Source organism: Erpetoichthys calabaricus, chromosome 2 (genome assembly GCF_900747795.2).
Source record: "Erpetoichthys calabaricus chromosome 2, fErpCal1.3, whole genome shotgun sequence".
In the NCBI taxonomy this organism is placed as follows: Eukaryota; Metazoa; Chordata; class Cladistia; order Polypteriformes; family Polypteridae; genus Erpetoichthys; species Erpetoichthys calabaricus.
The window spans coordinates 73,038,754-73,053,543 of record NC_041395.2 but is presented as its reverse complement, the minus strand read 5'-3'; the positions used below and the strand labels follow the sequence as shown (position 1 = coordinate 73,053,543).

Below are 14,790 nucleotides of genomic sequence, written 5' to 3'. Positions count from 1 at the left end.
TTAAACTGAGAGAAGAGACACAAATCATTTTCATTTCTAATTTACAGTACAACACACTGAATATCATTTCATCTCACCTCTTCTAAATAATTGAAACTTCTCCTCCTTCTTTTATTTGTGGCATCATCTTCCTCTGATTTCTTCTCATCCTGAGATAAACCAAAAATGTTTTTATATTACATTAGTGTAGTGTTGTTAACCTTTACACAATTATCCATCTATTCTCATAACCCACTTGTCCAGGGCAGGGTCATAGGGAAGCTGGAGCCTATCCCAGCAAGTACTTTTTACAAGGCAGGAACGAAACCAAGACAAGACACCAGTCCAACGCAGCATGAACACGCAAATCTAAATACTCGTGCCAAATTGCCAATGCCAATCTATCTGACCTGTATGTCTTTTTGAACTGTGGGAAGAAAGCCACACAGACATGTGGAGAACATACAGATTCCATGCGGGAGTACCTATAACCCTGGTGTCCTTACTGTGAGGTGATAGCAGCACTCACCACCTTGCCGCCCAGTATGAGTGTAGACAGTTGATCACTTTAATATACCTCTACAGTGAATAAAATATTTTAATAACTTTCAGATCAAAAATTGTTTTATAGTCCATGATGTAATAAAAAATCCTCATACTATGTACAGTATACGGTAAGATTTCCAGCTTCTGTGTAAGCTGTAAAGAATTTAGAATAAGCAGATATTTAACAAGTGTCTATTTGTTACCTTAATTCTGTTTTATTTACTGTGATTTTCTATAAAACTAGGGGGCTTTGCCCCCTCCTCGCATCGCTCGCCAACACCCCAGCCTGCGCTACGCGCCAGCCACTTCACGTCTCTGCCACTCGTGTATGTGGATTTCACTTCCACCAAACAACACATCTTTTAATTCTCGCTGATACGCCTCTTCATTGGGAAGAAACACTACTTTTCCCTGATGGCAACACGAATTAGACGATCTACAAGTCTCCGACTTAAAGTTTAAATCCGAACAATATATTCAATTTCTTTTTGTTGTTATTTCACCGAGTAATAATTTCTGTTTGTTTGAGCTAATACGATTTTTATTATCATTTTTTTGAGACTTTTGAATTTTAGTACTTTCATTGTCTCTAACCCGCTGTGCATGTGTATTGTGCCAACGTTTTTGAACCTCTTTATGACGTTCTACTTTGTAATCGACTCTTTGCATTTTATTTCTGGCCCAGGGCGTGGTTAAATCTCTTGGCACAAAGTCTCGTCTCGTGGGACATGAAAGTATCTCTCTGAAAAAGTCACGTCTCGTTCCAGAATAAAAAGTCTTGCCTGTCTCATCCCAGGATTTTTTTTATTATAATAGAGAGATGTGAATGGATGTAAAATGCCAGTATTTGTTTGAACTGTAATTAAAAATAAATTAATCAGCTAATTGCTGTTTAATGCGACACAATATCTATGCTAATTAGAACTGAAATAAAAAGGTGTATTATATTGAATTCATTTGTACAGGATAGCAGACTGAGCAAGCCTTAACTAGAAGTAATGCAAACTCATTACATGTAAATTAGCATCTCCATGAAGCACACTGTACTTCCTTCCATAACCATGTGTTAATCATGACAAAACTAAATGACAAGTCAAAGTCAAGAGGTGGGAGTAGGGGCATCAACAATAGGGGCACAAAGGCATTCCAGTCATGACTATGTTCTGGAGCTGTTATGGCTACAAATATGTTCTTGAACAGATAATGCGACTTGAATCTGGTCTCGCCAAAAAAGTTTGCTTCTAGTTTCAGAACTCTAATAGTGTTTGTTGCTAATTATCAGTGTAATTACATTTTAAATCTGTATACCAAATATAGACAAACATTTGTCAGTGTGATCAATAACCTGAAGTTCTTGTGATAGACAGATATGATATTGTTAATACATTTTTTGTTCTTCCTCTGCACTTTGTTAAACATTTGACAGGTATTGATGCTTAAAGTAATGATGTTAAGGATGCTCTGGAGAAACCAAGAGCTTTTGATGAACCCCAGCAGCAAATAATGCCTGCAGTAGCTCCACCATTGGCCCATCTACTAGTGCAGTCTGAAATTCCACCGTATTAAGAACTTGTCATTTTGGAAATAGTTTAGCATGGGGTAAGAGATGAAAATGTAGAGGGCAGCTGATGGGAGCACTTATGGAACAGTTTGAAACAGCTATCAGTCTTTAGAAGCATCCTTTATATTCACAGCTTCCCAGAAAGTCTCTTACAGGGCTGGGCATCTCGTAGCAGAGGTAAATACAGCAATACAGTTCTAGGATTACCAGGCAGTTTCCAGTGGCACATGGAGTGGGGGGATCCTGTGTAAGGTTGTGCACCCCAGAAAGAAGACCTTGTTTTGAGTAACACAATAAGCACACCTATTTGTTGATACAGCAGTGAGTGGCACACCTCTTAACTATGATAGGTTTTTTTTTGGTGGGGAGGGGGAAGTTAAAATTAAATTTCTTTAAAGATTACAGGAGTTAACAGTAACGTAATTAAAAATACAGCAGCTCTGTAGTCTGGTGTGAGGAATTGGTGGAAAAACATGGACTAGTAATCAGAAGCATAAGTATAGTGTACCTTAGGTGTGCGTTTTCTCGGTAATGTGTAATTGATGTTATGAGCCTTTCTGGATGACTTCGCCAAGTAAACATCATTGCTTTCACCAGATCCCCTCTTGTGCCCTGTAAAAGATGAACCAAATTCATCATAAAAATGACAGAAATAAAAAATTTATATTTTATTTAAACCTGAACCTGAGGAAGAGTTTCCGTGGGCAGCCATTTAAAAACATAATTTCTGCAAGACTAACAAAAATGGAGATTTTACTAAAAACTACCTGAGGTATAACGTGCCATATGCAGCTATGTAGCTGAGCCTTAAAGAACACAATATTATCGTTTGAAAGGCAAAAATGTATTTAAATTAGTACAGGACAACAGGATATTTATGATCTATATACACTGAATAGCCACAACATTAATACCACATGCCTAATAGTGTAGGTCCTCCTTGTACCACCAAAACAGCTCTGACTCATTGAGCTATGGACTCCACAAGACCTTTGAAGGTGTCCTGTGGTATTTGGCGCCAAGATGTTAGCAGCAGGTCCTTTAAATGTTGTAAGTTGCGAGGTGGGACCTCCATGGATCCGACCTGTTTTTTTTAGCAAATTCCATAGATGTTTGATCAGATTGAGATCTGGGGAAACTGGAGGCAAAATCAATACCTTGAACTCTTTGTCATGTTCCTCAAACCATTCCTGAGCAATTTTTGCAGTGTAGCAGGGTATATTATCCTGCTACAAAGAGGCCACTGTCATCAGGGGATTTCATTGCCATGAAAGAGTTCACAAGGTCTGCAACAATCTATAGGAAGGTGGTAGATGTCAGACAGTCTGCAGCTATGTAGCCCCATATGCAGCAAGCTGTGATGCACTGTGTGTTTTGACACCTTTCTCTCATGGCCAGCATTAAGTTTTTCAGCAATATCTGCTACAGCTGCTCTTCTGTGGGATCGGACAAGAAGGGCACATCAGTGAGCCTTGGGAGCCCATGACCCAGTGGCCAGTTTACCAGTTGGCCTTCCTGGGAGCACTTTTGGTGGATACTAACTATTGCATCCTGGGAACACCTAGCCATCACAATTTGGCCTTTGTCAAAGTCACTCAGATCCTTACATTTGCCTATTTTTTCCTGCTTCCAAAACATCACCTTCAGGAACTGACTGTTCACTTGCTGCCTAACATATCGTACCCGTTGACAAGTGCCATTGAAACAAGGTAATCAATGTTATTCACTTCACCTGTCAGTGGTTTAATGTTGTGGCTAATCAGTGCATCTTTGAATTAGTGAAGGAAGAATGCATCGAAAGTCAGAAGCGGTACACCCAGTAGATGAATGCTATTACAAGTAGACTCAAATGAGTAATATTCAGGCCTTTCCTATACAGTACATAATCAAAATTAAAAATAAGTTTTTATTTTTTACTGTACATTTATACTGCACAAAATAAGCCGTATTATAAAATGACTGGCTTTAATGCATCATATTTTCACAGTAATGTTACTTACCCTTTATTTCGATATTGAAATAGAAATGCTGGTAATAATGTTTTAACCACTAAGCAATGCAAAGCAGAATCACTGAAACATATAATTACCCAATTAATTTCCTTAAAGACAAACTTACTGCAATTATTGACCTTTTCTTTCAAAAATCAGTTTTTTAATGAAAGCATTTTTCACATATATGTATCATAACACAACATTCCTCAAACTTTGCTTAAGACAATTCATGTTCTTTGGGGCCCAAAGCCAACCCTAGCAACCCTGAGCACAAAGGATGGAAACCCTGGACAAGATCACAGGGACTACTCATGCACTCGCTCATATTCACACAGGACCAATCTATAACAGTTAACCTGTGCTACACATCTTTTCTTTACAGATGTGGAAAAAAAAGCAGAGTAACCAGAGAAAACCTCATGTATTTTTAGGCCTGTAACTTATTCTCCTGGCTACAGTTTTTACAGAATTCCAAATCTATATTCAGATTCCTAAAGGCAGCATATGAAAATTACTCAATACATTTCTTTATACTGTGTCTTCCATTCCTTTTATTTTTCTACTAGTCATTTAGCCCGTTACAATAACGGGCGCTAGAACAGTAGTGCATAAACATTAGTAGGAACAGTCTATATTAAATGGCAAGGGACTCTGACCTCATTCTTTTTGTTGGTCGTATTTTTCTTTCTTTCAGCCTTTCTTTTGTTGATGTTTACTTGCTGAGCTGACCGTTCTTCGTGGGCTGCCGCCGTGTATTGTGTGTCTAATTTTCTGTGACAGTAATACTGTCTTGTACGGCTCTATTCAATAAGGGCGCGCACAAAAAGGTGAGCTTCAAAAGTGCGACCTCAATTGAGCGCGGCGAATAAAGGCGTTCGTAAATAATTTAGTTCAAATGGCTCTGGAGTATGTGAAGAGCAACAAAGGTGCAGATCTTTATTTACGCGTGCCTTTATTCGCTGCGCCCAATTGAGGTCGCCCTTTTGAGGCTCGCCTTTTTGTGCGCGCCCTTATTGAAGGATGCGTGTGCACGCCCTTATTGAAGGATACCGTCTTGTACGTCCGCTGGCTTGTACGTCCGTAATATACCTTTAATTTTCTCTGGCGGTAATACAGGCGTGCGCGTCGGTAATATGCCTTTAATCTCCTCTGACTATAATACTGGCTTGTATGTGGCTGTACTATGCGTCACTGTATTGTGTACCTTCAATTTCCTCTCGCAGTAATACTGGTTTGTATTTCCGTAAAACGCCTCTAACTTTCTCTGACAGCAATATCGCGAGTTGCACCGTGCCCCGCGCATGCGCACTTCATCAGAAGACACCCACACACGGACACCTGGACGCACATAGGGATTTTATATATATATAGATAAGCCATTCCAACTAAAGGATCATGAAGTTATAGCACATGTTAACAATAGTGGGCAAAAGACATTAATTCTAACTAAAACTTAGTACATAGCATACCTGATGAAATCAGTTGGGTGCCTTTGAACAGCTCATAGAATTTTGAGAGGTATAAAACCATGCCAAGTTTGTCTGGTTCCCCTTCAGCTGCCACCTCTTTTGCAGTGATGACTGGAGAAATGCCAAACTCCTGCTCAGCAATGTCAAAAGCCAGCTGAATATTTTTAGTGGATTCCTCTACGTCAAGAGAATCAAAGTCACTGCAAATATAAAAATAAATCAAATTTACTACATTTTTAAAAAGCTCAATAGCAAAAAATATAGCTAAAAGAAAGAGAAAGTCAAAATTTTACAATGGCTGTCTTATTCTGATAAATACTAATATTAATTTACAATGAAATGAGCCATCAGTGTCCATGTGTGGACTCATTCAAAAGACTTCTGTCAGAGATAAACAAATGCCTGCCTTTTGAAATTGTATCTTGTTTACGTCTATAGTTTCACTTTATAAATGTTCAAGTATATCAGTCATGCTTCACAGAGTAATTTTGTGACCAGGGTCATTTGGCAATTTTATTTTTTTTCCTAATCATAAGAAAACTTTCACCCTTAAAAACAATAGGTGCTAAAATGTGCCACCTTTTACTTTCAGATAGGTGCTACATTTCTGCAGTAGAAGTAACAAGACATTTTCACTTTTTATGTAATATTATTCAAGAAATACAACTTTTTTGGTCATAAAACACTTTAGAAGACTAAATGCTAACAGTACAGTATGAGTCATTAGGATAGGAGTATACTTTATACAAAATATAAGGTTTATTCATAGACTGCAAATTTACAGCAGATTATTTTCCTATTTTTTTCATAACTTTCATTGTAAAACTTTCTGCTAGTTCCTTTTCAATGAAGGTCACAGCCAATCTATTCAACCTCTCTTAAGATACAATTTTTTGAAAAAAGCTAAATAAATCGAATAAAAACACATAAGTCCTTATTTTAAAGACCTATCAAAATAGTAACACTATCTCACCATTTGGAGTGCTCATTAAACATCATAGTTTGTCCTGTACAGTGCAACAGATGTGACAGGTTTGAAAGTGAATTTGACACGCATTGAACCAGGCAATGAAATAATGAAATTATAATGTGGATTTTTATTATTACTGATCATGTTTAATGACACATATTAGTGTATGCCTTTTAAAGTACTAGATCTTCATGTTACCACAAGCCTTTATGGATACGCAGCTGTGAATAAATGACTAACTTCAGCTTTGTCAGCAATTACTGTACAAACCATACAGCAGGTTGACAACAAAAAAGAAAACAACAGAAACCTATTTAATAGCATTCCTTCCTACAAACTTCATTTGGATTTCCACCAAACTGAATACGCTTGGTCTAATTTTTAATGATTACATGATGATTACAAAGTGTTTGTCCTCGCAGCATGAGATGCAATTAAACCCACAACCAAGTCTGAAGATCTGGGTGACCACTTCAGTTGTTTTACCCAAGGGAAAGGTCTGCCTACAGTCCTAGAGTAATGGCCGTTCTGAACTCAATTCTGAAAATGACATGCAATTTATTGACAGTCTGACAATGAATAGCTTTAACAATCCCAATTACTAAAAATATATATTTGAATCACCTGTAGTTTAGATATGAAATACAACAGGAAGACTGAACTGCCTGAAAAGACTTTTAAAGTAGCATTCTGTAAAATATGCAGCACATACTTGATTTTCATAATGTATTATTAAAACATTGATACATGTTTCATCTAAATGAAATCTGCTTTAATTAACATAAAATATATGACACAGGTAACCCAACTGCATCAAGTACAAGGAAGTAAGCAGCTCAGGAAAAAAGCCCGGTCCATCATTTGTGTACACATCCACACCCTCTGGAATAGCTGATTTAGATTTATTCCTCCATTTAAAAACACAAGTTTGGACAACCAAAGGAAGATAAAAGAAAATCAGTTCAAATAAAAGGATGGAACAGACATTCAATGCTATCTGCTGTGCCACAAAGTTATCCTAAGAAAGATGCTGTTAGTTTAAAAACAAAAATGTAAACAGCAGAAATAGAATGCGCTATTTAAAAGCATCTGAATTTTTTCATGTTTCTTTTTTTATTTTGCAATCTATGTAATGTAGTTGTTTTTGTATGGAATAGTCATTGTACACTGTAGACAGTGGTTACCAATGCTTTATGTTTTTTACCATTTCTTTTCACTTATAAGGTCTGAGAAGATAAAATACAATTCTGAAAAAATAAAAACGATTAAGTCTGATAAATATGATTTACAAATCCCACATTTTTATGTCCCTAAATGTACTTATAACTTACATGAGATCAGGTCGAAAGTGATGTATAACTGCACACAAAGCCAAACCACTCTTCCAGGAAGTAGTGAGGTTACAGACGTCAACATTCCTGTAACCTTCTGTGGTCTTCTGACACCAAGTCAGTAGCCTGTTTGGTCGGATTTCGGACTCTAGAAAAATAACAAAACAAGGACTTTTACTTTATTGAGGACATTGACATATATTTGAATACTAAGTGTCAGCAAAAATATATAGAAATCCCAATGAAAATCTAAAAAAAAGTAAAATAATTTTGGCTGTGATTAACTCATACTGAACATATACATTCCTGATGTACCCATACTTCAACAGAATCTGCCTTCTATTTCCGGCTGATTGGTCATCTGTGAGATAACCATACCCAAAAAAGATACAAAGGAGTTTGGGATGGCTCACTATAGATCCACATTTTATAAGACAGGGCTTTTGACATTTTTGATCGACAATGTGAAATGCATTAGATAAAACTGACAAACTGACTAGGAGATAGTCATTTTGTAATATTAGAATAATATGAAATCTAAGAGAATATTCTGCATGACAGAAAAGTAGCTTCTGTATTGAAATCTGCCTAAAGGCAAAAGTGCAGTTCTACCCAATGTTACCAGGACACAGCACCATGCAGAGACATGAACAGGTACTGGTGACCCATGACCCCACTCACGTCACTGCTTTCTGGAATTTTAAAATACAATCCTCTTTAATAAAACCGCTGTGTGCATCCAGTGTCCGTGTGTGTGTGTCTTCTGGTGAAGTGCGCATGCGCGGGGCACAGTGCGATGCTTCAAAGCAGATGCTTCAAAGGCCACCTGACGCGTCACACAAGACAGACAGGGCGGGACCTATAAAATATCGCTCGGCCGATCCAATCGGATTTCTGGAAATGAGGTAAGACTTAAAACAAAAGGCATGAAAAATCCAATCGGGTACTGAGACGCGGAGACCAGCTTCCCCAAAGAGGTAGGATTAGTGTTTGTGGTTGTGCAAGTGTTCACTCTGAGGATGTCAGATTTGCAATTAAGAAGCCTGGCCCAGTAAAGTGTAAAGTGTCAGTTGTTGAAGGGGTTTTCCTAAATATACGAATTTTCATGATATTACAACAAATTAAAATACTTGCTGGGGAACTGCACAGTACTTGCTGGAGAGACGCCACAAGCACGATTATCAACTACATGCCATACATTACATCAGTTGCTGGGGAGAATCTGCTGATTGCCACACTGTTGTGACAGAAAATTAAACGCATATTACGGACATTACTGTCAGAGAAAATTACAGGCATTTTACGGAAATACAAACCAGTATTACTGCGAGAGAAAATTAAAGGCACACAATACAGTGACGCATATTACAGCCACATACAAGCCAGTATTACTGTAACAGAAAATATTACGGACATACAGGCCTGTATTACTGTGACTATCTACTAACAACATGCCACCTAAAAAAGAAGAAAAAGAAAATGAGCGTCAGAAAAACGCTAAAAGAGAAAGACTCAGAAGAGCAAATAGATCTATAGAGGAACAGAAAAATGAGCGTAAAGAAAATTCTCAAATAGAATGCACTACTGTTTTGGCGCCCGTTATTGTAACAGGCTTAATGTCTAGTCATATAATAAAACAAGTAAACATGAATTACAAGTACTCACAAGCTGAACAAAATGGAAGAAAGAGGTTTGAAGGTGAAAGAAAAAAGGGAGCAATTTCAATGAATGTTTTGGTTGACATGTCAATGACCCACTCGCCCCCCAAAAAATGTGATGTTTATACTTGCATGGCAGAAGTAAGGGGTTTTTATGAGCCTGGCTTTGTGTGCAGTTGTGTGTCACATACATGGTCCAGTTTAGTACTGCTAATCAACATGGCTTGCAGATTGTTGGGATGAAGCAGGAAACTGTGGTATTCAGAGGAAATCTACTTAGACACAGCTTCCTTATTGCCATTCTCATGAAAGCAATAGCCTGTCTTGCTAGGCAGAGGTGCTTGCTGTAGTTCATGCCCACTAGCACTACTGATAGTCAGTGCCATTCTCCTAGGGCTTTGGATTATAGATGAGGATGTGCTTTGGCTTTCCTGTTTGGAGGAGCTAGTGAGTACAGCACAATGTTATCTTTACCCCAAAAGAAGAGTTTTGATGGACAAGGAATGATTTTATAGGATGACTCAACCATGAACTTAATGTGCCAAGTTTCAACCTGCCAGACCTTAAACAGCCACATATTTCTGTCTCATATATGTACCCTCTGCATCATCCCCACCATTCAACTGATACAATCCTCCTCCACCACATATTGCACTTTCTTAGACCAGTTTGTGATATTCCTTACCTTGAACTTTATTTTAGCATGTTGTACTAAAACTAGCAGTACCCACTAGTCCTGGATACTGTGCTGTTCAGGGTGCAATTCAAAATCTTGCCCAGATTTTTTTCAGATTGCGTCTCCCAGGGAGAACCTGCCACTCACCTTTCCACTCTTCAGCACAAGGGATCATGATTTGGCTGACTTGAAGCATATCATTGTTCAACACATGAACTCTTTCTTAGGTTCCCTTAACAGATTCATCTGTACCATGATACTAATGAAGGTCATCCATGAAATTTGTGATGGTGGAAGACATATGCCTGATGAGGTTAAAAGGCCTCTAAACTTCAGTCTGACTAACTTGATGAGTAAGTTCAAAGAAAAGTAAACAAAAAAAAAAAGATTTGGTGATCACAGGCCTTGTTTGAATGAAGCTAGCTTTCTGTCTTTCTGTATTCTTAAGCTCCTCCGACATTATTGAGTGCCATGAATTTCATCTTCAGAATGTTCAAAAGTACCTCTTACCCTGTCTTGCTACCTCATTTATCATAATGGAAGAAGTGGTTGTTTCTCCTTGTCAATACTCCCATTTAGGTATTTCTCAAACTGGTATTGCTTGTTCTTCTTGCTAGATAGAAGTAGCATGACCCAATGATGTGCTGTTACTTTGTACATGAATTAAGAGGTCTGCAGAGGTTACAATCAATGAGATGTTGCTTCAGACCGGGCCGCACCAGCATAACACCAGGCTTGCTTCCCTGAGAGCTCTACCACTATCTCCCTTACAAATCATTCCATCTTGAATTTGCGGCTCTTTTTTTAAAGCAGACTTTGCTGTATATACTGTACTAGCCAACCCGCAGCGTAGCATACGCCGCATAATTATGTATTGATGGGTGAACACTTCCTGAAAGACACAGTTGTCCAAATGGGGATGGTTTTGAGGATATGACTGTAGGTGAATGAAACTTCCTGAAAGACACATTTGTCCAAATGGGGATGGTTTTGAGGATATGACTGTAGGTGAATGAAAAGATGTTACTTTGGAGAGGGCAACATACAATACAGCGTTTTACACACTGCATACAGTGATTCACATTGAAGCATAGATACTGCTAAGACCATGGGATACCCCTCGCAAACTGTTTTACACACTGCATACAGCGATTCACATCCACAACAAACATGCCTCTTCTTAGATGGTCCTGCCGCGTCCACCCTCGTTCTCGAAGCATACACACTGCCTGGTCATGTGCCCGCTCGCAAGAGCAACTCACGGAGACCCGCCCACCAACTCTAAGACCATGGCGTGTAAAACAGTTTGCGATGGTGGACGTGGTCGTGCGTCATAACCGAAAAGAATGCAGTGGAACCTCGGTTCACGACCATAATTCGTTCCAAAACTCTGGTCGTAAACCGATTTGATCGTAAACCGAAGCAATTTCTCTCATAGGATTGTATGTAAATACAATTAATCCGTTCCAGACCATACAAACTGTATGTAAATATATATTTTTTTTTAAGTTTTTAAGCACAAATATAGTTAATTAAATCATAGAATGCATAGCGTAATAGTAAACTAAATGTAAAAACATTGAATAACACTGAGAAAACCTTGAACAACTGAGAAAACTAACACTGCAATAGTTTGCGCTATAGCAACAAAAAATGAACATTTGAAATAATCCGTAATTTAATATGCCACCAAGAAAAGTAACATTGCAAAAATGCACACTACGAATCGATCGCTGTAAACAGAAGTGAAAACAAAATCAAGCCCAGTGCATTCTTTAACTGCCTTCCTACCTTATAAGTTCAGCCCTCTCTCTCGCTCGCGCTGCTTGTCTGTGTGCGTCTGTCTCTCTCTCACTGCCTGTGTGTGTGCACGGCTCTCTATCTCTCTCTCTCTCTCTTGCGCTGCCTGTGTGTGTGCGTCTGTCTCTCTCTGGCGCTGCCTGTGTGTGTGCGCGGCTCTCTCTCTCTCACTGCCTGTGTGTGTACCTCTGTCTCTCTCTGGCGCTGCCTGTATGTGTGCGCGGCTCTCTCTTTCGTGCTGCCTCTGTGTGTATGTGTGTGTGTTGCACAGGAAATGCACAAGGAGAGACTGAACCTCGCAAGAGCAACTAACAGAGACCCGCCCACCAACTGTAAGACCATGGGATACCCCTCGCAAACTGTTCTACACGCCGCATACAGCGATTCACATCCGTGACAAACATACTTCTTCAGAGGTGCATGTGGAGTGTAGCAGAGACGAACGCGAATGACGCACTGCTCTGTGAGTTGCTGCATCCGAGTTGGTGGGCGTGGCTCAGCGAGTTGTCGTCGTATCCAATGGTCTTAGAGTTGGTGGGTGTGGCTCCTTTCTGCGTGCTTTCATGGGTGTCTTGCTTGGTCTGCGTGCTTTCATGGGTGTCTTGCTTGCTCTGGTGGCGGCTTAGTGAATTATATATATAGATTTATTGTTCAGACTTGACATCAGCAATACATTTGCAAACGCTATTGCCTGTGCATTTGTACAAGTGCTCATTCTCCCCTCTCTGGATTTATTTTTTGGGACCTTCTTTAGTTCTACTGAGCTTCTTCCTCTTGGAAGCTGCATGTTAATCTGCCCTTGCTTTCACGGCTACCATCTCATTGGGATGCCCACTGCCTATTCTGCTGCCTAGCCTTTTGCTGAATGCTAGTGCTCTACCCAGGTTGAAACGTGTTTTTCATAAGTTTAATGATGTACATTCGAATTGATGCCTCTGCTCTGAACTACTTAAACAGCCTCTACTATGCAACACCTTTACAATGGATCAGCCAGTTTTAGAAGGTTTAGAAAATGAAAGGATGGACAAAAAGAACTGGCTAAAACTGCAAAAAAACAAATGAAACACAATCATAGGCACAATTCAGAAAGAAATTACTATCAGGACAAAAGCCACAGTCGACTGTCAAAAGCTTCCAGTCTCACCATGTGAGCTGTGATGAAACTCTAGTTGAGAAAAGCCTGCATGGGATTATATAGCTGATCTTCAAACATACAATCAGAAAAGGAGAGCGAGAGATTTTTTTGTCGAGACACTAAAGCCCACTGAATTATTTTGGCTTTTTCAAGCTGACTTACCCCGTCGTGAAAGATTAACAGATTGTCTAAGTGAAGGAGCTCTTTCAACAGTGCAGGGCTTCAGCTCACTAGTAATATACAAGTGACGGATCTAAAAGACAGACAAAGTAGATGTCAGACACAGTTATTTCTATTCAGTGCTCATTGTTACAAATACTGACTTGTCATAATAGTTAAAATAGAAGACACAATCTGTATCATTTGGTACATAAAGAAAACACAAATAAAAACATGCTCCTACAAAGCCAACTGTTCTTTAGTGTGGTATGAAATGTAACTTTGGCACTATTGTTGACTTATTCTCTCTGATCAGTTTAATTATTAAAGACTTTAGTGAGATTTTTTGGCTACTCAGGGAAGCAACTATGGTGGTTCTTAATTAAAAGCATTATTGGAACACCTCAAGAATAAAGTGATAAACTAAGCAAGAACTTACAAAAACGAACAATGTTTGAAATGGTTAGATTCTACATACAGTTAACTGTATAATAGAGAGGATTATTTTTTTAGCCAGAAAAAAGCAAAGGGACTGCAGTTGGGCTATTGTACGCTAAAGAGCTTGAAATCAATAATAAAACAGGTTTTGGTTTCTAAACCATCCTTACATTGGAATTAATCTAGTACTTAAACGTTTCAGTTTAGTGCGGTTCACATAAATGGGCCTGATGTACTGATAAAACTGATAGGGCCATCTGAATTTAAGCGGTCATTGTAAAGGTGGCATTGCAGGCAACTACAACAGTACTACAACAAAAATATTAAGTCTCTGGTCTCATATTTTTATTTTCTTTAAATGGGGATCATTATCATCAGTCATTCACTTGTAAAGCAATGGTCTAGTACAGGGGTAGGCAACGTCGGTCCTGGTGAGCCGCAGTATGTGCAGGTTTTTGTTCCAACCCAGTTCCTTAACGAGAACTCAATTATTGCTGATGAAGCACATATTGCTTAAGTGACATTTTGATGCTTCATTTTAGTGGTCTCGCATGTTAAGGTTCTCCAACCTTAATTGCTTATTTCAATCTTAAACTGCTGCATTCAGTGTTTTAATTGCTCCTTATTAGCAATAAGATGTAAAAGACAAAGCAGCCAGCAGTTCTCCAGCTAGCTTTTTTCCAATTACATCTGTGTGTGTTCATCATGCACTGTTTGATTTAATAAAACACTTAATAGAAAAATGTGACAGACTGAAAATGATCTGTTTTAGGCTTCATATCATTTGGATGATATCCTTGGAAAGGAAAAAAATCTACGATATAAGAGCCTTACATTGCACAGACTAACAAGCCATAAAATTAAATAAGGTCTGAGATTGGCAATGATTGGTTTCTAATTAAGCAATTGGGTTGGAATGAAAACCTGTAGCCACTGCGGCTCACCAGGACCGACGTTGCCTACCCCTGGTCTAGTAGACAAATACGACATGATAACATACATTTATCAGGAAACCAACAGCAAGTTTATAAAAAAAACAACTGTCAAAGAAGGAAGATTTCCTTCGTGTTAGTT

The 14,790-nt window shown here is 38.7% G+C and overlaps 1 protein-coding gene across 12 annotated transcripts in view; it reads right to left on the bottom strand.

Moving 5' to 3' along the window:
• LOC114645970 (F-actin-monooxygenase MICAL2-like) overlaps nucleotides 1-14,790 on the bottom strand; it is a 353,538-nt gene that overhangs the window by 183,504 nt on the left and 155,244 nt on the right. For all 12 annotated transcript variants that reach the window (XR_007934100.1, XM_051922735.1, XM_051922734.1 and 9 more), the window contains 5 exons: nucleotides 13,282-13,372; nucleotides 7,851-7,998; nucleotides 5,550-5,749; nucleotides 2,595-2,698; nucleotides 78-149 (listed from right to left, as the gene is read on the bottom strand). Coding sequence is in view for 11 of the 12 variants with exons in the window: in XM_051922735.1 (XP_051778695.1) it covers nucleotides 78-149; nucleotides 2,595-2,698; nucleotides 5,550-5,749; nucleotides 7,851-7,998; nucleotides 13,282-13,372 (615 nt within the window). In the remaining variant the exon portion in view is untranslated. The remainder of the gene's footprint in view (nucleotides 1-77; nucleotides 150-2,594; nucleotides 2,699-5,549; nucleotides 5,750-7,850; nucleotides 7,999-13,281; nucleotides 13,373-14,790) is intronic.